At 41.4% G+C, this 27,938-nt stretch overlaps 3 protein-coding genes across 4 annotated transcripts in view; 1 reads left to right on the plus strand and 2 right to left on the minus strand.

Moving 5' to 3' along the window:
* The first annotated feature begins 7,402 nt into the window (after positions 1-7,402).
* On the plus strand, positions 7,403-8,712 carry LOC135497250 (uncharacterized). Its single transcript, XM_064787012.1, has 2 exons — positions 7,403-7,683; positions 8,265-8,712. The coding sequence occupies exons 1-2, from the start codon at positions 7,403-7,405 to the stop codon at positions 8,674-8,676; spliced, it is 693 nt and encodes a 230-aa protein (XP_064643082.1). The 3' UTR covers positions 8,677-8,712.
* On the minus strand, positions 8,624-12,711 carry LOC135496888 (uncharacterized). The gene is made up of 9 exons (XM_064786459.1): positions 12,612-12,711; positions 12,175-12,328; positions 11,532-11,940; positions 10,709-11,255; positions 10,412-10,610; positions 10,069-10,305; positions 9,711-9,885; positions 9,380-9,528; positions 8,624-9,121 (listed from the first exon to the last, which is right to left on the minus strand). Exons 1-9 carry the CDS (start codon positions 12,615-12,617, stop codon positions 8,949-8,951), a joined length of 2,049 nt encoding a protein of 682 aa, XP_064642529.1. The 5' UTR covers positions 12,618-12,711; the 3' UTR covers positions 8,624-8,948.
* Positions 12,712-17,197: 4,486 nt separating this feature from the next.
* Positions 17,198-27,938, minus strand: part of LOC135497317 (uncharacterized) — a 78,675-nt gene continuing 67,934 nt past the window's right edge. For both annotated transcript variants that reach the window (XM_064787123.1, XM_064787124.1), the window contains 7 exons: positions 27,347-27,550; positions 25,589-26,368; positions 24,796-25,008; positions 24,340-24,435; positions 23,302-23,642; positions 20,562-20,775; positions 17,198-20,060 (listed from right to left, as the gene is read on the minus strand). In XM_064787123.1, the coding sequence (XP_064643193.1) occupies positions 19,765-20,060; positions 20,562-20,775; positions 23,302-23,642; positions 24,340-24,435; positions 24,796-25,008; positions 25,589-26,368; positions 27,347-27,550 (2,144 nt within the window). In that variant the 3' untranslated portion in view covers positions 17,198-19,764. The remainder of the gene's footprint in view (positions 20,061-20,561; positions 20,776-23,301; positions 23,643-24,339; positions 24,436-24,795; positions 25,009-25,588; positions 26,369-27,346; positions 27,551-27,938) is intronic.

Raw genomic sequence — 27,938 nt, forward strand, 5'->3', positions numbered from 1 at the left:
GGATGGGTCTCTCTGAGCAAAGCCTTATTCAAGAACTTTGGATCTATACACACGCGTACTGACTTGCCATCCTTCTTATGCACTACATGCAGTTGACTACACCAGGGTGTTGGGACACCGGGTGGTACCTTGGAAATAATGTCGTTACTCTCTAGGAAATCTATTTGTTTCTTGGTCATATCTCTCAGAGCTGCTGGTATAGGTCTACTACCATATGACACTGGACCATCTTTGTACTCTGGATCAATGGACAGATGAAACTCACCAGGTAGCTTGCCAACCCTTTCATCAGGAAACCTGTCTGGAAAGTCCCTAAGTACCTTCAAGATAGGTTCTGGTACTTTCTCAACATTTGAAATGCGCTTCAGGAATTTGTCATCAAACAATGGCTGGTCTCTGACATGGAATACACGCTTCACTAGGCCTAACCTTTCACTATCCTTTGCACCAAGAAGATTTGGCACATTGCCAGGTACAACCTCACACTCAATTGAGTGTGTTTCACCCTTCATGATGACATCAAATGTTGTTTTGCCAACAGGCACTACAGTAGTGTTACCAAAGGCAGTGATGGTAGATGCTGTGGACTTGAGCTGCAGGTGACCATGCTGTTGCATTCTGTCAAAAGAGGTTTTGGACATGGTGTTGCAATGAGCCTGTGTATCTATTTTCATTCTAATGGCACCACGTCCATTTTCATAGGGAGTATGCAGCAGTACAGTCCAAGTATCACCAGCACTGTCTCTAGTAGTTGATCTAGTCTTGATAGAGTATATGTGGAGGGAGTCCATCTCCTCAGTAGGCTCATAATCATATGACCATGACTGTTCTTCATCATAGTCACATTCACCATCGATGAAACACACGTTCTTTTTCAAGCACTTTCTCTCGAAATGACCATACATGTGGCAATGTCTACACTATTGATCATAGGCTGGACACTGTCTAGGGGCATGTTGACGACCACACTTTTGGCATGACCCATGATACTGATTTTGGCTGTGGCTGCGACGTCCACGACCATACCCGCGTTGCTGAGCTACTCTTGGGGTTGAGCGTCCACGTCCATGATGTTGACTCGCAGTGGCACCTCCACGGGGATAGTTTGTGTACCCGCGACCCCGTGATCTAGATCGACTACCACCACGCCCACGATAGGCTGCGTTCACTTCCTTATCACCAGCAGTGTTGTTATGCTTTTTAAACAACCCTGCACTTTCAGCACGTAGTTCGAATGTCTGGCACTTTTCAATCGTTTGCTGCAACGTCAGATCCTCGTCCCACAGCTTCTTCCTTAATACTTCGTCTTTGACACCGTTAGAAATCTGAACAGACATCATTCGGTCCTCTTTGTCACCGAATTCACACAATTTCGCTAGGCGACGCAGGTCAGTGATATAATCTGAAATTGTCTCATTGCTGGCCTGCATCCGCTTTTGAAACTTGGTAATGTGGCTTTTAACCAGTTTCTTTGGTTCAAAGTACTTATCAAACGCTGAGCAGACCTTGTCGTACTTGTCCTTGTCAGCGTCTGCTTCGAACACCAGTTCATTTTGAAACACTTTCATGTACTGCTTCCCCATTTGATACAGCAAGAGGGACACCTTCTGTTTCTGTGCTGCTGTTCCTTGCCCTCTAGCAAGGAAATATAGATCTAGTTCGTCCTTGTATTCTCTCCATGAAGTGGCGAGCACTCCCATGTCGTGAGAGGCGGGGGTGAACTTAGGGGGAAGTATTCCCTGAACGGCCATTTTGGATTCTGCTGTGGTGAATGTTCAAATGCACTACGAATGTACAACGATGTTCTCGGGCACTGATCTTGCCACGACTAAAATCAGGCGGCACGCATAAATGTCAATAGGGGAAATCGAGTTTCTCACTTCTATTGATTCACCGATACTCTGCCTTTCTTTTCATGTCCTTGATTTGCGAATCCCACTTCTAGGACACCATGTAACGACCTCTGAAGTTAGGACGACGATAAATAATGGCCAACATAAGACACGAGTTGCGACTGACTCCGGAACTACTTTATTATAATGATGTATCAATACGCAATACAATACAGCTGTCGCATGTAAGTGGGGTTGGTCAAATCGAATACAGATGGAACAGCTGTTTTTAACAAGTGGCATTTAATATTCAGTTGGATGCAGATATCCGGCTTCATGTGATAATCCGTATCGATAAAGTGATCACTGCAAAGTTTGGCTGAAGGCCCAGGCTTCCAACACTCCAAACGTTTGCACTTCCGAATCCACAGCTTCCTCCTCTCTCGTTCAACTGGCTTTGGAAATTCATGAAAATGGGTCCCCTCCGTCATTCGATTGTTCTATCCTTGACACAATTCGGAGTCACACAATACACCATAGTGAATGAAACACATTACTTCCAGGTGTGCATAATTAATTAAGGCCCTCCTGCTTTTATGATTGCATGACATGTACAGATAGCCTGATCTTCATCACAACTTTTGCTGAACCCGCCGCCTGGCTCTAACAAGCCAGTTGCTAGCCTGATTAGGTAATCAAGTTGTCAAACACATAATTGGCTATATCTTCAAAATGGATGGAGCCAATTGCATTTGGTTTTCTGTATTGTATAAAGTGTTAGGTACACTTTTGAAATCGTCTTACAGCAGAAAATGGCAAAAAACCTGGAGTTATGGCCATTAAATGGAACCACTGAAATATGGGGAACAGCCACAGCGGTGAGAATGCGAATACCTATCAGAGAAATCGGGACGGGTGATGACGGGAAACACATTTCACTCTACTTGGCCTTATGCTCGTCAATCATAATCTATTACTAGCTCAGGCTGTCCCTATAACAAATACAGATCGATGTCTAAGCTAACCACCTCGAGAGGTCCATTGCTTAGCTTTTAGAGAAACTGGGGAGGGTGGGGACGGGAAACACTTTTTAATTTTACCCGGCCTTTTACTGCTCTATCAGAATCCATTACTAGCACAAAGCTGTCCTTGCAACATAAACAGATCGATGTCTATGCTAACCACTTCATAGCTTATGACTGAGGTTATCAAGCAGCCAATGAGAAAAACAACCCACGGCAAGTCTCCTTCTCCTCAATTTTATATCATTGAATGGCCACATTGACCTAGGAGCCACCAAGGGCTGATTGCTTCAGCTAATCGGTTACTACCAGGCTCTGAATGATCCAGAAGTGATCTAATGTGTGACCTACTCTGGCATAGGAAGTGCACGTAGCATATAGAGAGTTGTAAGAAAAGGTAGTGTGGAAAACACTGAGAATCTTTTTCGATTGAGAAAGGATTTCATGACTTTCCTCAGTATTTTCAACTATTTATAGAGGTGTCGTTGTCTGACTTTTCTCTACAAGATCAGATTTCTCAAAACCTGTGAAAAATACCAGTACTGCCCAAAATTGGAAAGGTTTTTTGAAAAATCCGACCTTTCAGGAAAAAGTCATACGATGACAGGAAAGTCATAAAATCAATTCCCAAATACTCAAATTCTCAACGTTTTTCACACTATCCTTTTTTTTCTTACCGCTCCCTAAACACTACGTCCACTTCCCATGCCAGATTAGGTCACACATTAGATCAAATTCTGCCGTCGGCTGTTTTTCTCATTGGCATGCACAAATGAAGAAATGTCACAGTGAAGCGAACACCAGGCCATCATGGCCAAAACCCATATAATTTATCATGGTGATATTTCCCTCGGGCAATGTAGAGGTTGGTCATTCATTGAACGAAAAGTTTGGAATACACTTTTCCAGTTTGGCATGGGTGTATTCCGCAATACATACTGTGTATCAAACAGTGGTTACACCAAGGGGCCCAATCAGGCTGATGACCCCCCATTACCGTCTAGTCTCTGGTCACGCAGCATGATTCCCTCTAGTCTGGGGGTAACTTGGCATAAACTATTTTTCTTGAAAGCCATGCCGGTTCATTAAGAAATTCCATCCTGGGTTCTCTCCGGGATCGAACTCGTGTCCTATTGCGCGGTAGCCAGCAGTGTTAGCCACTAGGATATGAGGGACTTTGGCGGCGCAATGCCTGAAAGAAGGATTGCTAGATTTTGTGTATAGTTTGAGATTGATAGTTCATAAAAACACACACGCCATCAGCACCTTCCCTTGGGATCACAGGCATACACTAGCACATGATGCTTGTGCAGTGGTTATAATGACCAAAACCCATATCATTTGTCAGATCTTAAGGTATTCCTCGACAATTTTTATCGGCGACTGATTGTGCCAATGGGAACTATCAAGCTAACGACATTAGATCATATAAAGTCAGAGCACGACTACCTCGGGATAACTCAGTAATCTGTCCAATTCTTTGCATACATGTAAGGGATCACGTCCAAAGTCCTCACGCGAATATTCGCTGCGCGAATCGGGGAGAAAATTTGCCTGGTCGAATATCGCCACACTCATTCGCCTCCAAATCGCTGCCTGCTTCGGCGATTCTATTGATCAGGCGAAAATTCAGACTGAATAAAAAATCGCAGGCAAAAATCTATCAATAATCGCGCCTGATTCGCTCTCACCAGCCATCGGAAAGGAGCGAATATTTATAATACATGTGTTGTATGATGCGAATTCGATTTCAGCTGATAGCAGACCAAACAAAAAACACAAACTGGATTTCCAGGTCAACCTGACTCCAGTAATCAAATACATCGCATCTATCCACGAGGAACTACACAAATTTGGCACAGAGGTTTGAAGTTGTAAGTATTATGGTATGCACTCCGAACGATTGCGGCGGAATGTACCGAAACATACAGCTAATCATAGTCAGGCTTATGTTTCCGAGTCTCAACCAACCAATCAAGATAGTTGTAGTAGCAAACCTTTGGCGAGCAGGCAACCTGTACGAATTCATTAAATTGAAAAAACTGAATTGCTGTAGTTGAAGACAAAATTGCTGTGGAGAGGTGACATGACATCCTACACAGACAAAAGTGTCCATGCATGGATCATTGAAGGGCCCATAGATGAATCTATGTTGATTATCACAAACCACGTTTTACACATCCCATCATAGGTTATTATGATGGCCAATCGGAAGATCCATTGATGGCCCATGGGCTATTCATTGATGGGAGTTCCATCATAGACCAAATGTGGGTGGGTCCCATTATACAATGAACATACGCAGCAAGGTCTAACCCCATTTGAATAACATGGACTATTTTACCTGTTTAACTGCCATTGTGATATTTTCCAACGGAATGGTAGTGCATTCCATGGCCGAGCGTTATCCCAATTGCCTGGTCTCTTTAAAGGGGAAATACAGGCAGAATCAAGGGGGTGCAAATGGTCGTCTCTAAGCGACTAATATGCACAGTTAATTACGGCACTGCATCTGGTTTTACATACCTCTTAAAAACATCACAAGTACAAAATGGACTGCGCCACTGTAGAACAGCAGATTAATCTATCGCCAACTTCGTCAAATCAACCTGCCCCCCCCCCCCGCCTGTAGTCACCCTTTAACGCTTATTAGAATTCTCTATGAATTCTGAAAATATGCTTTAATAATGACTCCCTTTTGAGAATGGTCACTTGTCAAGTGAGCAGATTTCTACCATCTTCTTACAGATGAGCTTTCAGTATCGAGGGGTCTAGAATTGATATGGCTTGTGGGGTAGCATGGCCTGGATTAAGATTTCCCAACGGAGAATGATCATTGATTATTTATCAAACAATGGTGTACCAAGGGACCCCGGCAAGCTAACGAACCTGATTAGTGTCTTTGGTTTCTCCACCAATTATTATAACGAGACTTTGTAGAAAAGGAGACAAGAATATCAATTATGGTTAGACGAAGTTTAATTGGTCTCCTGCAACATGATCTGACGATTCCGCCTGGGTCAAGATGTTATAAAGCAGGCCTAGACCACGCCCGGAGCCAATCAACATGCTCGAACCACAAACGACATCCTGTGACCCTCACTAGAATGACCAATCGACGTCCTCCACGTTTGGACGTTTGGAAAAGGGACATTTTTGGCTGGACCCTGTCGCGAACTTAAGAATTTATATAACTTGTAAATCGGACGGTCTCGTTAATCTGAAACGTGCCGTTTTTAATAAAATGTTGACCGGTCCCTAGAGTTTGTTCGAGCACGTAGTATTTAATTAATGATCGTGGCAGTGAGATTTGATTGATCTTTGTCGAAGCGGATGATTAATCCAGAGTTACACCGATCTTCGAAATGCTCAAGTACATGACGTGCCATTGTCCAGTCTATGATATTCGTTTGCTTGTACGGACGTTATCAAATTTGGATGAGTGAATGCAATATCTTGTTCTGAGCGATGGTCAATTTCAAATAGAATTAATTTGTAATCAGGCTTGTGGCGTTTTGTTGTTCTGGTAAGCTTTTGAGTCCAAACTATCACATGACTCATGTCATCTGACATCACTGGGCTGCATCTTAAACTATTTATGGTATAGTTCACAGTAACACGAGAGATACAAACCTTCCGCTATAACTGTATAAATAAACAGACAACTTACTGCGAGGGGAATGTAAACAGAACACAAGCAGGGATGCTTTAAAGCATAATACATCAGTGACCCGTTCTTGAAGGTTAAAAAGATGTTTTTGTGTAGGAGTTGGGCCTGGGAAATATGCTATAATGAAAGATGGCCGTTTCATACGTTTGCGAAAGCAACCACATGACTGTAAGAGAAAGAACTGTTGTTTAGGACAGTAAAGGATACACAGTAAATGCAACGGAGCAGTTTTCTTCATTCGAAACTTTCGTTGTAACCGAAACGTACCGAATCTATTCGGACCTGAGATGAAAAGAACGCGAAGTTTGGGTACAAGGGACCTTCAGCACTGTCAAAACTTATCAGTTATCCGTATGGAAAATACGTATGTCGCATGCAGGTAAGTGATACTTAAGTCAGATATAAAATGGCTTCGTGCGCAATTTGTGAACAGCTCAATAGATAGGTGGCTATAAAAACGCCTCTTATTTCCACAAACAAAAGCATCTTCAACGAAATCTACAATATTTCTCAAACCAGATGGAAATATGATAGAAGACTCAATTTAGCTGCAAATGCAAGTTAAATCGTACAATATCACACGTACTGCTTCCCATTTGGAACGCAGTTCTTGCGTTTAAAGACCTATGATTATGAAAACAAAAACAACCACAAAACCCCGATCAGTCAGAAGTAATTAGTGTAATAAATCACAATTAGTCACCTTTTACTATATAAATAAAGCAATTGAAAGGAAAACATACTTTTAATCTCTCGTTCACACGTCTGACCCGAGCACAAAAACTCGCTTGCGTAAACTAGGCCAATATGATAATTTTTCTGATGACGTAGCCTCCGGAATCCTGAGTCTTGACCTAATTTCAAAAGCAATTATAAACATGGAAGACAATAGTGCCTCGAGTGATACTTCATCGGATTTCTTTGACTTTTCTGACTCCGACAGTGGTGATTTTGACTTTGTATTTGATGAGAATGGATCTCATGGAGATGAGGAATTAAATAGGCCTGATGATGAAATTGTTGGGATAGCTCCTTATATGTATGAGCCAGAACCCCTACCAGACGATGTAGTAGAGAGGGATCAGCCACTACCAATGGCAATACCAATGGAAGTTGGTGAACATGTGGAAGAGCTTGATTATACAGTTCTTGAAAATTGGTAAGTTACTAAATCCTAGTTTACACTATTTCCACAAGTTCACAATCCTAGCCCTTTAGGCCTATAATGGGCTAGGGTAAAGTAGAAATTCCCTTAAACATTAAAGGCGATCTCTGTAAAAAAAGCCATTCAACCTCCATCTGTTTACTCTACCGTCTACGGCCTAGGCCATGTATAGTAGGCCTAGGACCATCTTCTATCGTTATGTTGTCGGCCTAGGCCTAGGCTCTGAGGAGAGAGTAACCTACTTGTTTACTGGCCTAAGGTCAATTAGTTCAGTCCCATAGCCAATATTTTCATTCAATTTAAATCCTGTAAACAGGGTACATCTCATTTAAACTGAAAAATGTTGCAATCCCATGAGTGGCCTTCATTGAAGTTCTATTGTATAGCCCTATAGGCCCTTGATGATAAGATGAATCAGTGCTACCACATGGTTAGAGGTTGAGGCCTGCACCTGCAAATTAGGAAGGGCTGAAACAAAAAACAGAACAAAGTCACTTTGAAAAAGAAAACAAAATTTAATATTATATACAATGTACAGGCAGTAAATAATAAATTTCATCAATATATCTTTACAGGTGCACCTGTGACAATTGCCAGGTACAACATACAAGGGCGAAGTGCGTCTGCTGTCGGGATATCAACGAATACCGAGCCAAGTTAACAGAAGATGAGAACGCACCAACATGTATCACCGCACAGAAAGGGTTCAATTCAGTATGCATTAATGAAGACGTCCTGGAAACAGCTTGGTATCAATATAGACAACAATATGGTAAAAATGCCCACAGCAATGGACCAAGACACCGACGTTTACGCCATATAGCATATCGACAGTTAGTGCGGTGGTGCTACGGCTACTTGGGAAAAGATATAAGAGTGGTTCTTCCATCATGTGCTGTAAGCAAAATTAGAGCCTTTTTCCCTCCACCAGGACTTGAAGAAAATTTTCAATTTGTTGGATTCCAAGATGCCATAGACATTGAGTAAAAGCAATGACCACAATGGGCGAGTTCAGAATTCTGTGTGTGTTATATAAAAGGGATCTGTTATTTTAAGCATCAGCTTCAGCAGCACATAACACTTAGTTGGCAATTTGTTCAAACAATACTACAAACAATACTTTGTACATGCATTTTCAAACAGTTTCGTCTATTCCAAACATTGCTTAATATAATATGGATTCAGTCTCTGTCAAATGATGTAACTCGTGCTTGTCATCAAGAAGGAAATAAGAATGTCACTATCATAATTTGCACTATCTAGTTTTGTGTGTTCTTGAAACGTGCATGTGCTCGATGTTCAGCAATGGCAATGTCTTTTGATGCTGGGCGTGCATGTCCTGAACAAAGTGAAGGGGGGTCATCATTGATTTCATATGTTTGCCCACTCCTGACAAGTTGGAAAACTTCTGTTCGGACTGTATCGACATATCCTGAAAGTGGAATGCATATAATGATTATGTCTGAAAAAAGTATAGAGCGCCAGTGTAATAGTAAATCTAGTCCACCTGGGAAATGTGTCTACAGAATAAGCCTCACTGTCCATTAATGTCCAGTTTTGCTAGATGCAACTGCTTGACACTTTTCCCATAGGACAATCGAACCAGCCTGACCTGTACTGTCACCACATTTGACTGACTACAATTTTACTTTAATTTAAGTTAATTTTTGAATTAGTACAATGGTCTCACCATATGTTGGGTTGTTCATAACTGGCACCACAATGTACTGGCCTCCACGGCTTTTGGGGTACCTGATGTTGTAGGACAGGTTTCCATCACGAGTTTTCTTCTGATTTTTCCCGCCATTTTCATTGAAGTGGATTGCAGCCATTTCTAGCCTACAACATAAGGAAAACAAATATATAATATATAACTTCTTTAAAAGGCATTGTTTTGAAGGGCATAGTACCAAAAAGTGAAAACAAGACTACCAATATATATACATGTATGATAAATCCTAAAAATGTCAGTTAGAACCATCAATTCTAAAGTCATGAAAGTTTGTAAAGTCCGGTCTTACCTGCTTTTCATCCCCTGGTACCCAAAGTGGTACATTTTTGGTGCAAAATGGTTTACTGTACTGTGGAAACCTTCGAGTCCAGATGTTTGACCATCTGAACTCAACCTTGAAACAGCTTTCAAGATGACCTTGTTCTGTAGAATTTGCCGACATAGTATGTCATATACTTCTGAAGCTGAAATGAGGTAAAGTACAGCTGTAATTAAGTATGTTACAATGCAGAGTCTTTGTTTTTCGTGAAATGAACAAATCTACAATTTCACAATGAAAGGTCAATTGGTCAATTAAATGGACAACAAACTTCAGGTGAAATAATTGCCATGTGACAGCCAGGCAATGACATTGAAATTATATTTACCTGGATGAAGCCAGCGTCTTGGGGTAATTGCTCCATGAGCACACCTTGGAAACAACTCATTTTCGTGATCGTGCTTGTTGACAATGTGGTTTGCCAGTGAGGACCATTTTGCAACTATCAGGCTACCATCATGGTTACTAGTCACTGCACTCCAATACAAATGGTTTATTATGCTCCTCTGCCAACATTTCACATCTGGTGTCTTTTTTGCCAAACTCGCGAGCCTTTTCTTTATGCCTGAAACAACAATGAAATTAATTGCAGTCACTAATTCTAGCAGTCTGATTAGATGGAGTAGCCCTGTCCTTTCAAGATCAAGTTTGTCTATGAAATTTAACTGTACCTTTTGCCACATGCCATATGTCAAGGTAGTGGGTTACCTTGCCAGGCCATTCTTCCCGTACATGTTTGGCTACGCCTGTGTGACCATCGGTAGTCAACTCAATTTTTAGGTGTGGCAGTGCTGCGTCAAGGAAATCCAGAGCGCGTGAGAGTCCTAAGACTTCCATCGCTGCACTCTTTTTTGTGTCAGGTTCAGTCGACTGCAAAAGAAAAAAACAATATGTGTCAATCTACAAAACACAACAGAACGGTCCTGATATGGGAATTTTTTCTGCAAAAATATCATGATCCAACTTACCACCACAAGCTCTGTGCACACTATAACATTGTCCGTTGTGTTGTGCAGAGTGTAGCTCCCGTATTTGGCGCAGTGCCCCATGGAGTCGCACCTGGCATCACCAGAAAGTTGGACACCATCGTCAAGCTTAGACAGTACACGGATGTATTCATCCTCCCAGCAGTTGCGGACAGCCTGGTTTAGGAATTTGCGCTGATGCATGATGAATGTCGGAATAGTAAAGCCCTGTACACCCCAAAACTTTAACATTCTGACAGCTTTGCTGGGAATACTGCCAGAACAAAGAAGTGCCGTGGATAGAGAAATGTTGCCAGAGGGATAAGTCCCAATCATTTCCTGGCTACTCCATCTTGTATTTTCATCACAACTCAGACAATGCTGAGAAATGGTGACAAGAGTGCCATTCATTGAAGCAACATTTGCCTCTGCTCCACTATGTCCACACTTCTGGCAGATCTTAAAGAGGTGCAAGAGCTTCTTCTCCGAAACAACATACAACTTCACAAACTCACTGTCACCATTATCGGGGCTGTTGTAGGATTCATCACTGGAAAATAAGCGGGAACATTTTGGAATTTTTATATTATTTATTATAGACAATGATTACCATTTTCAGGGGCAGTGAAAACTGAAAGGTTGTCTTTTACAACGGGCAGGAAAAGATCCCTACTAAAATCTTACGTATGAACTACTGTGGAAGAGGGCTAGTATATATACCAGTTATATGATATCATTATTATAATTATCATTACTACTACAGTGAGCAAAAATTCATAAGGTTGGCTTATGAATTTTTGGTATAAGCCAACCCTAACCCACTTACTGTTCTCCAAAAGACATATTAGGGTTCCAAGTAGGATCCTTCTTCTGGCAGTCAATGAAAGAAAAGGACTGGTCCAAATCAGCATCAGTGAAACTTTCATTTCGTTTCCTCTTTGGATTTGGTGTTGATGACAATGGTACAGTCGGGCTACTTGGTGTGGGAGGTGGAGTGGTGGGAATTGGTGCTGGAGGATGGGTTAAAGGCATGGGTGTGGCTTCTGCACTGCTGCTGGTGTCAGTTTGAGTTGGTAGATCAGCAGGCATGTGGACGAACTGGTCACCAATAAGCGTACACTGCACCGATTCTGATCTGAAGTATGTCTTTGTCTGGCACCCCATATTATTTGCATCTGGCGACACCTGGCAACTCACATTCCTGAATTGAACTGGGGCAAAACTTTCAATTTGAACTGAAAAAAAGATGAGCATGACACATAACTGCCATGATAACATTCACATAAATCTGATATGAGGCATGATACTGAAACCCAAGTCTTAGCCATCCACATGCAAATGGGGGAACTATAGTGGAAGCCAACACCAGTTAGTGAGCCTAGTTGTTCCACAGTTTAGATAAACCGTTTTAAATAAACAATTGGCAAGAATGTAAAATAAAATCCTTAGACCTACTATCAGAAACTTACCTTTGGTGCGGACAAGCTTCTTCAGTCTCTCAGCAACTGGTAGAACAATTTGAATTTGTTCAGGTTGGTGTTCCTGGTCTGATGGCTGAATTTCATCATTGTCGTCAGGGATGCAGACAAGATCGTTGTACTCTTTAATTGCGGTTTGAACAATCTGTAAAATAGATAAAATTACTAATATCCTAGCAAGTATAATTGTACAACATCAATTAAAATCATTTTATAACCACCCTGTAGAATTAGTGATATCCTGAGTTCTGGGCTTCATTGATTGGAGCACCTACAAGCAAGTTCAAATTCAGAAATGGCACCTATAACAGCAACAGTGCTGAGATGACAAATTCTCTTACTGCCCCTGTGCATTAAATTTGCCTCCCTACACAAGTAAAGACCATTTTTTCACGAAATGTGCATTATTGCTCCCAGCTGGTTCTTACACTCATTCTCTCTTTTCGTTCTCTATACTGTGATTTTCTGCCAGACCTTGCCAAACCAGTCGGAGGAGGTACCAAATTTGGTTCTTTTGTGTTTGGTGGCGGTGGAGGCCCACAAGCTTTGTTTGTCTGGGCAGAATCAAAAACTGTTGGCACAGCATCATCACTTTTCATCCATACACTGAAATATATAACATTGTACATGAATTTCAATACATGAACCACGATTTAAATCCCACTGCGGCGTGAGAAATTGGGTAAGGCCTTACTTTCCTCACTCTACCCAGGTGTATCAATGGGTACCAGTCGGAAATGATCAGGTTGTATCGCTGAATGAATACAATGTACCTCATCTGAGTTCTACTGAAAGGTTTCACTATTTCAGGATTGAGCGGGGTTAGGCCTAAAGTGTAAAGTCGGATACTCTACCGTTGTTGATATCAGACTAGGCCTATACATCACACAGGCCTGGCTAAGTAGGCCTATTTTGAAATTTTAGTTAGTTTTTATTCTACAACTATTGAATTAGGCCTATCGGCCTTTGGCTTTGCTAGAATCGGAAGCTAATTCTACAGCCTTCTCAATGTGTGCTAGGCCTACATCATGTAGGCCTACGATGTCAATGACAATGGTGACTCTGTCCATACCATGCCCTTACCTTGGTCAACCACGACAAACAAGCCAGACCAATAATCTGAATACCTCAATCGTTATGCAATACAAATTACAATTCAACATCATGAGCTTACCTTACTGTACGATATCCAGCTTCTTGACTATCGTCAGTTACAAGCGTACTTTTGGGAAAATAACAATCCCTGTTGAAATGGCCAGAGCAGAGCACAGAGTGTTTCGTTGCCGAAAAGTTCTTCCTTTTAAATGCAACAAAACGCACCCACTGTGCCCGAATTCGTTCATCCTTGGGAAAACGGTGAATCATAATCCCTTTTCTTTTGTCTGCAACATTGTTGCATCCACCAGCAACACAACGATCTGGCATTTTGTCCAAAATATCACGGCACAAATCGAAAGACAACACAAATAATGTATCATATGTAGGCCTATAATTGCATGTATTGTGGCCGTGAAACAATGGCAGTCGGCCAGGTAGATTCCTGACCATACGTCACAGGCCGATGATTACCGATGATTTCCGAAGGCTCTCGTGGGCTTTTTGTTTTATAGCAGACGTTGATTTGTCACTTACAAAACAATCAAAAAAATATGTATAGGAGTATTCTTTTAATGAACGAGGTATTGCAACATGTTGAGTTAGTAATCTATTTTAAACTCAATAATAGTTTTGTTGTATAATCATAGGTCTTTAAACTTTTGCGGTCGTCAAACCACATGTCGTCAAAACAACACAACGCAAAATCGATAGGGATACGTTATACGGGCAGGATATTTGACGGTGCTGAAAGTCTCTAATATCGTATATGGTTCCCGTGGGTCTTTGGGGTGATTGCTGCTATCCGGAAATCCGGAGACCTATTAGTATTAGGTGATGGCAGAGTGAGTCGGTATCCTCCCTCCTCCGTCGATAAGACCCCAAGATTGGGAGTCAAGACTGCTGTATGTTGCCCATTTTTGTTTGTTCCCCACTCGTCTAGCAAAACGATTACACTTATATCATCCTTCAAAACATGAATATTTGGTCATCATGACTTCAATGGTTTTGTTATAGGAGTCTTGAAAGGTGATGTGATACCCGAGAGGGGCACCGATGATAAAATGATAACTATTTGTTACTTACCTCTACCTACTCTTTTCATCCAGATGTACGCTCCTTTTTGTTTACTTTTGTACCCGTTGCATCCTCATGTTGTGATGAATATATTATGCAAGTGGTTTGCGCTTTCTTTTCAACACTAAAACCCACCACACGTCTTCTGGAAGTGAATATAATAGAGCACTGCAGTAGATATCTCGTCAACGATACCTCATTTGTTGCAAGATAGCCTTCCCAATGCACTCGCTCAAAGATTCTCAAAGAATTGACCATTTTGAATAAGAGTACAGAATAGATAGCAATGTGTATGTATGATGTGCTGCTGAGCAGTGGAGACACGTGATAAGGCATGGCCTGATAAAAGGACTGTCATATGATTTCTCTGATTATTCTTTCATTTCACACCCAGCTAGGTTACTAAAAAATACTGGCCTTGTGATATCTTGGTGACTATTAAAACATCTGCTTTCTATTTCCTGTGCCGTTCTACACAAGGCGTATTATTCCTTCTGTTCATTGGAAGGTTTGTCAAATTTTGTTTCGCATCGAACATCGTAGAAAAACGCATTATTCGTCATTTTAGCACGCACTACTCGACCCTGGACCAGGTTGTTCAAAAGAAATTTTGTCACTGACGTTTGCGTTTACTTAACTTGGTGTTATCTCTTTCAGTTAAGCCCTTTGACTCATCGCCAAGTAAGTTACGCCAGCGTTGGGGACAAAACTTGCTTTGAACAACTGGGCCCTGGCCTTCAGACGCGTTCCTTCCACGATTTATATCCTCCCAACTGCCAATCTCGTCCCAGCTGACTTTATTGATAGCAATTTGCCAGTTGTTCCAGAATCAACCTTTTTGTGGAGGATGACGTCATCATTGAATGCATTGGAAAATCAGTTGTTGTCGTTAAAAAATAAACTTATATTCATGACGGGCCGCCATTTGCAAATATCTAATTATTGCTCTTCGATGAAAGCAAAAGTAAGCTTTTGTGATTGTTTTGTATTCCATATACTAAAATAAAACGTTTTTATTAGAAGAATCATTTGTATATATAATGCTCTGATAAAGCTCAGTAGATATGACAAACATGCACACGGGAATCACTAAAAATGTGTCTGTTTAATGAGGTGATATGAAGTAAATTAATTTTGATGTATTTATTTTACCATCAACCAGCATGGCAATTAGAAATACTAATAGACTCATGCTGGTTGTTATATATATAATATAAAAGTTTAATTTAGAATTGTTATGACGGACACGTTGATTAAGGGATGACTTTTTGGAAGTGAGGTCGCCACCTCCCAGTGGTCCAAAGGGCAAACACCCTGATATCCATCCAATAGGAATCGAGGTGGCTGATCACATGTCATCCAATTAGTCTGCCCTTATTAGCGTGGCCATCCAGCCAACGCCTCAGAGACGACCCGACCTGATATGTGAGTGTACGTAAACTACAACCTGAAGTGCAACAAAGTTCAGAAAGAATACCGGACTTCTTGTTTTTCTTGGTCACTTGATCCTGCCCTCACTCTAGCTAGTTCCCTAGGAGCTTCGAGGGACTCCGCAACATGTCCGCTTAGAACTGGTTACATCACGAAAATATCTCTACATCCCTCGATGTGTACATGAATATGTACGAAATCGCTCACAGCGAAGGAATTTATTCACATTTTTCATCTCCAAACCCGGCTAAAACCTTCGGTAATAAACCTTCATCTATGTTTCTACGGATAAGTGCCAGCCGGTACTGCATGATGTAGTCAATCTTCTCTGTATCACCCTGTTTGATCACACCGCTCCGTAGTTCAAATAGGCCCCGTGTGGTGGCGTAGTAAGCGGAGCGCTGATTGGTCCATATTATGGGTGTGTGGTGGGCGTGTCGTGACGTGCATGCCTATATTTGGGAGATCAGTAATGTACACTGGAGGCGAGGTATGACTGGGTTGTTCTAAAATATAGATTATTGAATCGGATATGCGACTGATTTCTAAACTCCCGTCAATTCCGATCTGATCATGTAAATATAAGCTCCAAATATTGATTCGTAACCACCTTAGGTTCAAATGGCATTATTTCATGTTTTTATGCATTTTTAGGACTGATTCCAAGGTTTATCACTGGTTTCAAGGTTTCACTGGTTCCAAGCTTTATCACCTACCATTCTCAGCTGGTGTATGTATATGCTAAACAACACAGCACATGCAATAATCTTCACAACTTGGACACATACTTGTAGAAATAGGCACAATTTGTAACCTATTTTAGGCATAGGGCTGCCAAAACAATGCATTCTCAACCCATTCAATGCAGCTGCACCGATATGAATCTATTTTAATAAGTTTTATGTTAAAACATATATGCTCAAGTTATCATCTAGATATCTCTCCCAGCGAATCCACGTAGAGTACTATACCATAGAACAGGAAATAATTATTTGCTTCTGAATCTGCCACCGAATCCGCCTATGTTGATAAATTTGTTGTTGTCGTGTGACACTGTCCCACTACTCACACCGGGTGTGGTCATTACCATCAACAGAACGAGAACGTTTCGGCCGCAGGACGTTTTATTCTATTCTTGGATATTTTGTATCATTTTTGCAGGTCTTTCCTGTGTCACGGCCGCACGTTTGGGTGTCTGAGAGATTTGGCAGCAAGTGGTGATAATACAAAGTAAGGTTGCCACAATCAGTCACTGGGTCTAAGGATTAGATATTGACACCTTATTGAACGAATTAATTGAGAACACGGGCACAGCCAATTTCAATGGGGTGTGGCAATTTCCTTAAAATGACAAGTGAGACGGTTGTCAAGTGCAACTAAAGGATCAATAACAAAGAGACACATATTTCAGGCACAACATTATTATTGAATCACTCAACATGATCATTTAACTTGATATACACGCTCTATTTAATCACAATAGAGAACTAGTGCATGTGCCTAATGCATTCACTGAAAATGAACTACAGCTCCATAATGTAACCATTTCCCTCGCCTAGATCACTCAGGACGGCTTAGGGAAGGTTCTGATGATAGATTTAGGAAGAGTGCATATACATGTATCAGATTGGAACAACTTTTCCCACTGTACCTGATGAATTTAACTTTTACTGAGGGTCATACCTATGTGTCCCGGTACCTATATGTCCCGGTACCTATGTGTCCCGGTACCTATATGTCCCAGTACCTATGTGTCCCGGTACCTATGTTTCCCGGTACCTATGTGTCCCGGTCAGTACAAGAAACGTGATTTTAGCTAGGACTAGGCCTATTGTCATGACATCCTCGGCACCAGTGGTTGTCGATATGTTCCGGCTCTTTGTAAGGACGAAGGGGTATCAAAAGGATATAGTCGTGATAGTCGCCGTCATAAGTTAAGTGCCCCAGCCCTGACCCCAAAAAATCAAAGGGCCTCAAGGAACAAAACCAAATTCACTTGTCTTCCAAATCTCTCAGACCTACCTTGAAATTGTGTTGGGTCCAAAATTAGATTGAGGAAAAACCATCGTTTTTATTCAAGTAACCAAAAAGGCCAGTGACATTACTTATGAAGCCGACTATCATGACTTTATCATGACTATCGGCCTGATCCTAAAATCGCATTTCTACTGCCCGGGACACATAGGTACTGGGAAACATAGGTACCGGGACACATAGGTACCGGGACACATGGATACCGGGACACATAGGTACCCCTTTAATATGGGGAAACATAGGTACCGGGACACATAGGTACCGGGATGCATAGTGCGATACATACACTCGTTCATATCTTAGTGATCATCTCAATTTTCCTCTGGGGGTTAGACACAGACAGATCACCACAAAAACATCGTGAGGGGGCCCTGCGTACGTGAACAAACTTTGAAGCCTCTCACGAAAACTTTGCCCACATTACCTTGACGCGCATCAAAAAGTACGCACTACATGTACTTCTCTATATTGCCTCCATATTGCCATCTACCGAGCGTGCACAAGCACACATTGTAAAATGCCGTAGCCTAAATTTACATTATTACATAATCTAATAATAAAGGAAGACTTAAACAACTCAATAGTCAGAATTCGGAACCTTAAACTAGACGAATTGCTGTATATTGCTTCCACATGTCGTCTTTATAACCAATTCTTGATATAATGCAAGCTATAGATATAAAGAAGCTTTTTCTACTTTTCTCTATTTTGTTTTCAAGAAGCGCCTACTTTACCAGAGAAGGTAACTTGAATACTGATACCACTTACGTTGTTTATTGAATTTCTAACACTACAGCTTATCTTGTATTAATTTAAAGGCCAGAAGCCGCTATAAAAGGAGCTCCTAATGGCTGACATCCAGTCACGTGACCAATAACCGGGGCATTCAAACCTCCGACACTTTCTCCAACAATCTCACAGATATCTCTGGCACCAGTCCAAAGTGTTCCTTCAGACTTGTCTACCAAACTCATGAATATCTAATCTGCATGTCTGTCAAAATACAGCCCTCCCTTTGGTATAGTTGATGAGATATTAAAACATTTTTATCTGTAATGACCGTTAGTACATCAGGTTGATGGACAGATGAGGGAGGAGTCTGCCATATTTGGATAGTCAACTGACAGATGAGTCAGTCACATGATCTCTTACACTGAGGTTATTTCAGTGAGTAATAGGTGTAATGTATTCATAGCACAGAGAACTAGGACAAGTGGGACTGGCCTGCTGTGCTACGTCACACCTTGAGATAATTGCCATACCCGGGTAAATCTGAGCGTGGGGCTTCTGGCCTTTAAGATACAGTGTAATAAAAGAGCGTCTTACACGCCAATTAAAGTGGGGTTTTCCCGATAGATCTGGCCAAAGGTACTGAATGGCTGATCTCGTGTCATCAGACTCCAATAGTGTGATCACAAATAGTAAACTTACACAGCCCTGTCCAAGTTGACCGGCTTAATATAGCTAACAGTGTGAAAGAGCATTGGTTTGGCTAATGTGATCTGGTCACATTCCTGTGTTCAACTGTCTGAGTACCTTTGGCCAGAACGCTATGAAAAAAACGTTACCTTGATTACATAAATAATTCGCCAGTTATACACAAGGGGAATATTGTACCAGATGTTCTTGCAGATAAGGTAATCTGGTGCAAGTAAGAACGACCCCGGCCATGCAGAGACTCGGCGATTTAACTGCATCTCCGCTGGCCAAATGCACACGCGCCGAGTTTTATCTCCTCAGATAATATTCCAATAACCGTGCCCTTATCATTGCCAAAACAGATGAGAATCAAGGGCAAGAACTGACATAGAGCTGTAAATCATTTAATATGTTATTTCATTTCTTTTCCTAACAGTGAAAATAAAACTTACGGAATTTGCAAAAAATGTCCTAGAAATGGTCTATTCGTATTTTAGGTGCAATTATAAATCAAATCAAATTGGATTAAGGTTTTTGTTTTATTTCGCTCTTTTGAATGGTGTGTACAAATACTGTGTACAGCCCTGCCGAATTAACTGCTGTGATGGCAGTGTAGAATGTGCTTATCGTCTGGAGGTCTGGTTCTAACCTAAATGTCATGTTGGTCGATGTCGTCTCTTGCCATTTCTTGATGTCTGCACCTCCACGGACCGTTCCAAAGCAGACTACGAAGGAAAAAACAGCTTCCTGTGGGAACACGCTCCGCCAGTCCATAGTGAAAGACTTGCCTCGGTCGCTCCACAGCAACTCTGGTACCTTTCCTAAAATGCAGACAATATTGGTTAATTTTTTCACTGCTTTCTATTAACAATAAATAAAAGTAATACTCGGCGAAACATGACACCTATGTTGTTCATTAAAGGAATGTGGGTCTGCTAAATGTGCGTGACCAAGGACATACTAGCATAACCAAGAGATTTTCCCCATGGTGTAATGACGTTTTAAAAACATAATGAAAACGAAATTATGCCCACCATCTATTGAGTTAAACATGTTAAATGGATCTGAAGAAGGCCAACATGTGTATCAAACTCAATCGGTCTTTAATAAAAACTTAACTATGTGTTTTGCCATACGTTTATATACAAAACCCACCCATGCCAAAATTTCTTTCTGCCAATGATCAACAATCCTTCGATTGCAGTGACGAAATATCAATATGCATGTACCTTAACTAAGAGTCTTGCAAGTAAATACATATGTATTAAAACAAGTTGCATTTGTCTAAAAAATGTCCAACGTGTTGACCACCACCTACCTACCGTTATTAACTTTTGGAGGGTCACTCGTGACCATGACCTTTGTGCCAACTTCCTCGGACCTCTTATCAACAACATTCACAGCGCGTACGGCAACCTTATATGTCCCACCATTCTTCAGGCCGAGGTTGTATGCCCTCATGTAGGTCATAGTACTGGGGACGTCAATCCACTTATCCCAAATTGGGCCAGTCTTCCCAACGTTACGGATATTCACCTGTCAATATGATAAGAAGATTGCAAGGTTTGACTGACCACTGATGCACTTCAGCACTATTCAGCACCACCCTGACGAATCGGCATCTCATTTCTCCTTGGACACTCACATTGTCCGAGGGAAAAATGGTACAGCGATCACATTCAAAAACGCCTTAATATTGAGTCTAAATAAATATAATAAGGTGCATACATTTTACACCGTAGCTATCATCATACATTTTGATCGAAATTATTTGAACACGAAATGTTCAGATTTTTGTGCAAAGAGCGAACACACCTGGAGTCTACATTTTCTTGAACTGTTTATACATACTATTCTAAAAGGCCTTGGTCACAGTATATCATTGTTTCTAATACAAAATACATTACGCCTCGTTTTGATCGGAGCGGTCTTGGTATCGTAACCAATGACCGCCTGGGTAGGTATAAAATTCTGAATTTTAGCAGACGAATTATTTTCACCAAGAAGCAACGACTCAGCCCCACAAAACAATGTCAAGAACACGAGATTTTGAAGTATTCCCCGATATTGGGATTTGTGAAGTAGGGAGGATACCCGAGGACTCTTTCGAGGTCGTCAGTCAGGATTCAGAAGAGGTCAAAGACGAGGAAATGGTAGAAATCGAGCTAGCAGACTGGGAATTCCCTTGCTGCGTGACGTCATCTTCACAAGCAACAATATGGCGGAGTTCCGGACACCAGGCTGGATCATTCTTTGACGAAAACGGAACATATATACCTTTCAAATCGTATTTAATTTGTTTAATTTTGAAACCTTTTAGAATAGAAATTAATACCTCGCTGTCGGTCATTGGTTGTATAATCAAGACCGCTCGGGTAGACCTCAAATTACGTCCAAAACCCTCGGCGAAGCGCCTCGGGTTTTGGACTGCATTTTCGGTCTACCCGAGCGGTCTTGATTATACAACCAATGACCGCCAGCTCGGTATTAATTCCTTAAGCATAATACCCATGGCGCGGGTTGTTTTAGGGTGTTGGCTTACTATGGGGTTGGGGCAATTTGGGTGAAATGAAATGATATGTCTGGGGGTTGTGATGTTGTCTTGATTTTGATGATTGGGACAATCTCGGTGATATGGGTTAATTGGTCTGAGGGGTGGTGACCGGAAAAATCAAACTCCACTCCATTTTGACGAACTATTTCGCGAATGGTGAAGAGGCAATGGCGTGAAGTTACGAACTTAGTACAACGAATGCCGCGAGCATAGTGGGTGGCAGCATCAGACGGAGGAAGTAGTTCGCCTAGGGTTTTTCGACACCCTCCGCACGGACTCCACTCGTTCCGGAACACTCACTTGCTTGTTAATCTGCAGTGGCTAGCCTGTTTTTATTGCAGTAAAGAAATGTTAATCGGGATTTTATATCGTATTTTATATTTGCCCTGGGTATTCATATAGGGAACTGTGCGCTACTTTGCGCCCAGTGCTTGGGTCGGGTGAGGCGGTTTTGTTATTATGTGACGTGTATCACGTGATGAATTCCCATACGGTACTTCGAAAAATTAAGAGCGATTAACAACGTAAGGTGAAAGAGTACGACCAAAATAAAGGGGGAAAATTGCGGAGATGGATGAATGCTTTAAACATATAGTGGCCCCAATACTTTCCCGGCTTATGTTTGTATAATCCCACACTTTTGATATAACAGATGGCCCCATATGCAAATCAGACCTGCTGAAATGGCCCCTTATGTTAATGAGTATGCCCATATATAGAAAGAACAAATGCTATTTCTCCGAGATCGCTGCAAAGTTTACCCATTTAACCCGGCGAGGACAATCTCCATATCAACCACGACTTTCAGGAAAAGTTTCGAGGTCATCCGATCTGAACTGACGGAGGAGATGTGTGACAAACTATTTCAGCTCTACGTCCATTATAGTAGTGATGCAGTATCTGACGTCGAACGTTTATTTCGTCTTTTAAAAACAGGTGACCAGAGGATGCACTTGATTCACGATTACCAGAAGGAACTCCTTTCATTTTGATACTACGATAAATTATTTTTTCCAATGCAAAACTCAGCAGAGGCTAGTGATACAGCGGGAGGACATGTCAACCGTTGTTCAATGCTAGACGAGGAATGCGGTGATACTGATAAGCTGGGGCGAACATGTTTACTTACTGTGAAGTTGAATATGGAGACATTGGACATAGTCACATTCGTTTCAAGAATTCAACTTCAGGGTGTCTCTAAAGGCAATCAATATGCCTTGGTCACTTTATATGCTTGATGATGAAAATCGCACCTTCTATCTTATGTAACCATCCGAAAATGTCATCAAGCTCATATAATGGGATTTTCTTCATTTACAGGCGGACAATCTTCCTCAACCTGTTTAAAATCGTGCCTTCTATCACAAGCTAAAACAAGAGTTGTCATACATGGTGTACACTATGTACTTATTTGTGTTGAATGTTTCTGGCTGTGGAAGTACACCATCAGGAGATTTGTTGTGTTGTGTGATTTTATGTCCATAGCTGATACCGAAAACATGACCCACCTCATAAGACCTTATTCCATTGGGGTCACTAAATCCATCCCAATGGAGAAACATTTCTTCAGTTTGGCTCTGGAATGTTTTAACAGCGCTCCAATGGTTGGGGTAGACTGTTTCAGAACCGGTCGAAATTCGAACCCAGGCGTTCGTACTGCTCGGCTTGGACTGCACAAAACCAACTCCATTTGTTGTCATTGTTGTAGTACCACCAGCAAAGTTGTGACATCGGACTGTAGTGTAGATTCGTCCAGGCATCGACGACTGATTTAAAGCATGGGATATTTTCCGATCATCATTTTCAACCGAGGTAAACGGTGTGATATCAAGCGCACCTGGGGTTGAGCCTTGTTTACAATAAAGAACGTACATATCAATGTATTTATAAAAGAACAAAATAAATGTTGCTGCTGGCGCGACATATCTACAGGGTGATGATTAAAACTAAATTTGACTTAAAAGTAGACATCGAAATTTCAAGGTCAATGCAGTTTTAAAGTTATGTCATTTGGACATAAGAAGGGCAGACAACCTATGTCATTACATGCATCATGTTGTTTGGCAGTTGGGTGGACTAAATCTTCTTGCTATTGGTAGATATTTAAACGTGTTATAGAAATAACAAAAAAATTAACATCGTGGCGATGTCAATAGTTTCTGAAGGTTCCATAAGAGCTCTTTAACCATAACCTTAGAGATCGTTACATATTTTGAAAGTATACATATAGCTTTTCTTCTCAGGCTACTTGTTACATGTAGTTTGGTTATCAGCAGATTTTCATTTTGGGCCGATTCACCTTAACCTTTATGTCTTAAATTCAAATAAATTACACAGGTGAATCATGGTATAATGTCGTTCCGGACACTTTGCGAAGTTTCCAAATAAAGTATATGAGCAGATTTCCATTGAGTAGTTGGACCAAGACCTTGACTCTAGACCTTTACGGTTATCAAATAACATGAAAAGCCAACTTCGATCGTTGGCTTTAGTCATCTAGCTACCCTGGATGGGCAATTATTTAATTATTCATTGCATTTCCTCACCTATTGCATACTGACAGTATTGAATGCCGGACTCCGGATCACTCACACTCCACTGGGCTTTGACTGTCGAGGAATCTTGGAAAAACGCATCTCCATCTAAGGATATAAAATAAGGAAATTCACTCACAATTAATTCACTCACAATTTCCTCACTAAGTTCAAACATTGTTTCAATGACATATATGTACTCAGAGTATCTTAAATGCGTTTGTGTGTGTGCTGTAACCACTAATTCATTGACACCATAAGTGTTTGTGTTCGAGATAATTGTAATCATTATTTCCTATCAAAAGAATCTATATTCAGTGTGCACGTTTTTAGACACTATTTTAATTCACCGCAAATTTATTTGGCACCTATCAGTATACAAAAGAACATAGGGAATGTGACAAGTTCGCAAAGCATGCTGCACAACACTCTGTTACATGATCGTCAACTTGTACAGTTTTTGATCACCTTCATCTCCATCCCATAGGTACTCGAAGACAGGTGGGGTCTTGTCGGCCTTGATTGCATCCGAGAGGAGAATCCTCCGGAGACCTGCAGCATTCCTGGCTATAACCGTGACATAGACACTAGTGTCATGGACCAGCTTCACGTAAATCTTGGCAAACTTGTTTTGGCCAACAGTCTCGTAACCATATAGTCGTGCGTCGCCCTTTCGTGTACCTAAAAGAAAGGAAAACGCAGATATTATATGATTACTTTCAGACCTCGTGAGATGACAAGGTCACAGAATTGACCGCAGAAGCAGAGGAATGTTGAGATCTAATGATCTACTAAATGCTGATGCTAATGATAACCACAGCCTATCATATCATTTGAACCTAATTCACTGGCTCCTTACCAGCGCTGGATACACAAAGAGCTCCCTTGATCATGAGGGCCTCCTTAAAAAATGCCTTGGGAACGACTCCCCCTGTTATGCACCTTTAATATTCTGATGTATTGAAGCTCTCGGGGCTCCATATAACCATACCTTAATCCGTCGAAGTATTAGAGAAGAATACTTTTTCTTGGTGGGATGGGTCATTTAAAACTGCTACATCGGCATTCGTGATTGCCATAAGTGAACATGCGGTGTTAAGGACAGCTAGAAACCATGACGAGTGTGTCGAGTGACAACAAATGTTGCTGAGAATTGCTTAAAAGCTTTTCGAAATCTGAAAATATTTATTTAGGCCTACAAACATGACACAGGCGAATATCCATGTCCAGACTGGATGAGAGAATGCATCTATCAACTCACCGAGTGCCAGCTTATACTCAACAATCGGACTTTCTTTGTCTTCGAAATCCCAGGCAACTGTTAGAATATCCTCTTCGACAGTAAATAGCATCGGAGTCTTAAAATCCTTCTTAATGTATTCGTCTGTCGATGGGGCAGCGCCATCTTGGATTTTTTGTACACTGACGTCATCAATCGCAAATCCGTTTTTGGTGTCATTGGATGATATCACGACGTCACCGGATGGAGACTTAGCGTAGAAATAGAAGACTTGTTTATTCCATGATGTCTGATGAGTATTGCCAATAACGTCATGGCGGTGGGTCCTATTTGTCTGGCTGAAGACGTACACATTTCCATCAGGTAAGCTGACCTGACCTTTGGTTGGACCTGGCGAATGTGATGGCTGAATATGACTGGTGTAAAACACTAAAATGTACTTTTCTCCGATAACCAACTCTTGCAGCGTTTGGTAAAGAGATCCATAGAGAAAAAGAAAATGGCGGCCATGCTTTGCAAGCGGTGCGTCATCAACAGTTATCATGGCGCTTTTCCCCCTGTTCTTGTTCATCCATCCAGTGGGTGTCGTAAAGTTAATCGGTTTGTTCAACGATGTGGCAGCTGCCATTTTGATGCCGGGACCAGCCTCGAAGGAGGGGTTGGTGACAATGTTGTCGCCAAATCTGAGCTTGGTAAGAATGGTCGGTGGTGTCGTGTCTAACATGACGCCATTAGACACAACAACACCCGATCGATGTCCTACACCATCCACTGCATACACCTTGTTGTAGACCTTACCACCTGAAAGAACAACAAGTTCCATGTGTTCTATCAACAGAGTGAGGAATGCAGAAACACAATTAATCATACTGTCCAAATAAAAAAAAGGACATCCATCCTGCTTCGCGTCATTGACGCGCAACGTACGAGCGAGTTGCGCGTAGCAGTGACACTCTAATCTCGGTGTCTTGCACATTCGCCCAAACCACATTCGCCTAAACCTTTTTCACCTAAACCGTTTTCACCTAATCCACATTCGCCAATTCCACTTTCGCCTAATTCCTTTTTCGCCTAATTCCTTTTTCGCCTAATCCACATTAGCCTAATTCCCTTTTGCCTAATTTCCATTTTCGCCTAATTCCTTTCTCGCCTAATCCTTTTTCGCCTATTCCATATTGGCCAACGCGAATGCATGTCCCATTGTTCGACATCGTGATCAGAATGTAAAAAAACAGGATAGGCGTTCGCTTTGGCGTTTCGGGAGTTTCGCGAAAACTCTCTATTGATTCCGACCCCTCGATAGTTTTCTTACAAAAAATGACTCGTCTATGGCATATCTTAATATTGTAGTATTACTGAAGCTATATGGAATGATCTGGCAAGGCGTCGGGACGACGTAAAAGATCGTAAAGCAAGCATGGAAAATAAAATATTTTCTCTTATTGCAGCCTATCGCATTGTACCTTGATTTGAAACTTCAACTATCGTTTTGCCCAAGATCCCCAGATCCGAATGGATACGTTTAATAAGAACTTTATCGTGTCTTTGAAGCATGGTGTAAAGCAAAGCGCTATTTTCCTAGTCGCACGATCGAGTTACTCGGAATAGGAGATAACGGGAATAAGAGATGTCTCAGAGCCTGTATCTGGCAAATATTTCCCGGTGCTCAGGAGAGGGAACTGATTCTAACATAAACAAAAGCAGAGGTTACATCAGAAGTTCCAAAGAAGATAACATTCCAAAATGTCATCACGAACAACATGAGCAATGGCATTATACCTGGTGTTAAAGCGGACTTAACGAGCCGGCTTGCCCGGGTCTTGAGTCCAACATTCATCCAGCCCATCACATCGCAATCATTAGCCGCTGGTGTTTTACCCGCGCACCACCAGTAGTGGGAAATGCCGGAGCCAAGATCTACAAAATCCTTCCAATGGGCTGCTACAAGGTTAGTTCGGTTATGGTACTCCTCATCGTGCAGCCCTGCAATGTATATTATTTGATTCGCATTACAGACCTGGTTTATCTCCCCGCCTTTCAAATATTCTTTCACACCGGTGCATGCTTGATGTCTAAGTTGATGTCTCCTTCTCTACTTCCTCTACAGAAATAGACAGTCAGCCCAATATGACCCTTGTTGTGATGGAAAACATAGCAAATTTATCGTTATGTGTGTTTCACAGTGAGAGATTCTGTGGTGTGAAACTTTAACATTTTCAACATACATTTTATTTCATGGGGGATGAGAATCATTCAAAAAGCTGCTCATGAAATAAATACATGTAGCTCAGTCGCATTTTGTACAACTTTGCATTTGAGATCAATATAGTCTGCAACATTTAGTTAACGGTTACGCAAACATAGTTAGACA

Source organism: Lineus longissimus, chromosome 12, assembly GCF_910592395.1.
Source record: "Lineus longissimus chromosome 12, tnLinLong1.2, whole genome shotgun sequence".
Taxonomy (NCBI): Eukaryota; Metazoa; Nemertea; class Pilidiophora; order Heteronemertea; family Lineidae; genus Lineus; species Lineus longissimus.

Excerpts from the sequence above, each read along its gene's own strand:
- LOC135496888 (XM_064786459.1), bottom strand. Across the intron at positions 10,306-10,411 it reads CATATGGCATGTGGCAAAAG|GCATAAAGAAAAGGCTCGCG; the intron begins GTACAGTTAAAT and ends TTGTTGTTTCAG. Across the intron at positions 9,122-9,379 it reads TATGAACAACCCAACATATG|GATATGTCGATACAGTCCGA; the intron begins GTGAGACCATTG and ends TTCCACTTTCAG.
- LOC135497250 (XM_064787012.1), top strand. The coding sequence starts at position 7,403 with ATGGAAGACAATAGTGCCTCGAGTGATACTTCATCGGATTTCTTTGAC. Across the intron at positions 7,684-8,264 it reads TATACAGTTCTTGAAAATTG|GTGCACCTGTGACAATTGCC; the intron begins GTAAGTTACTAA and ends ATATCTTTACAG.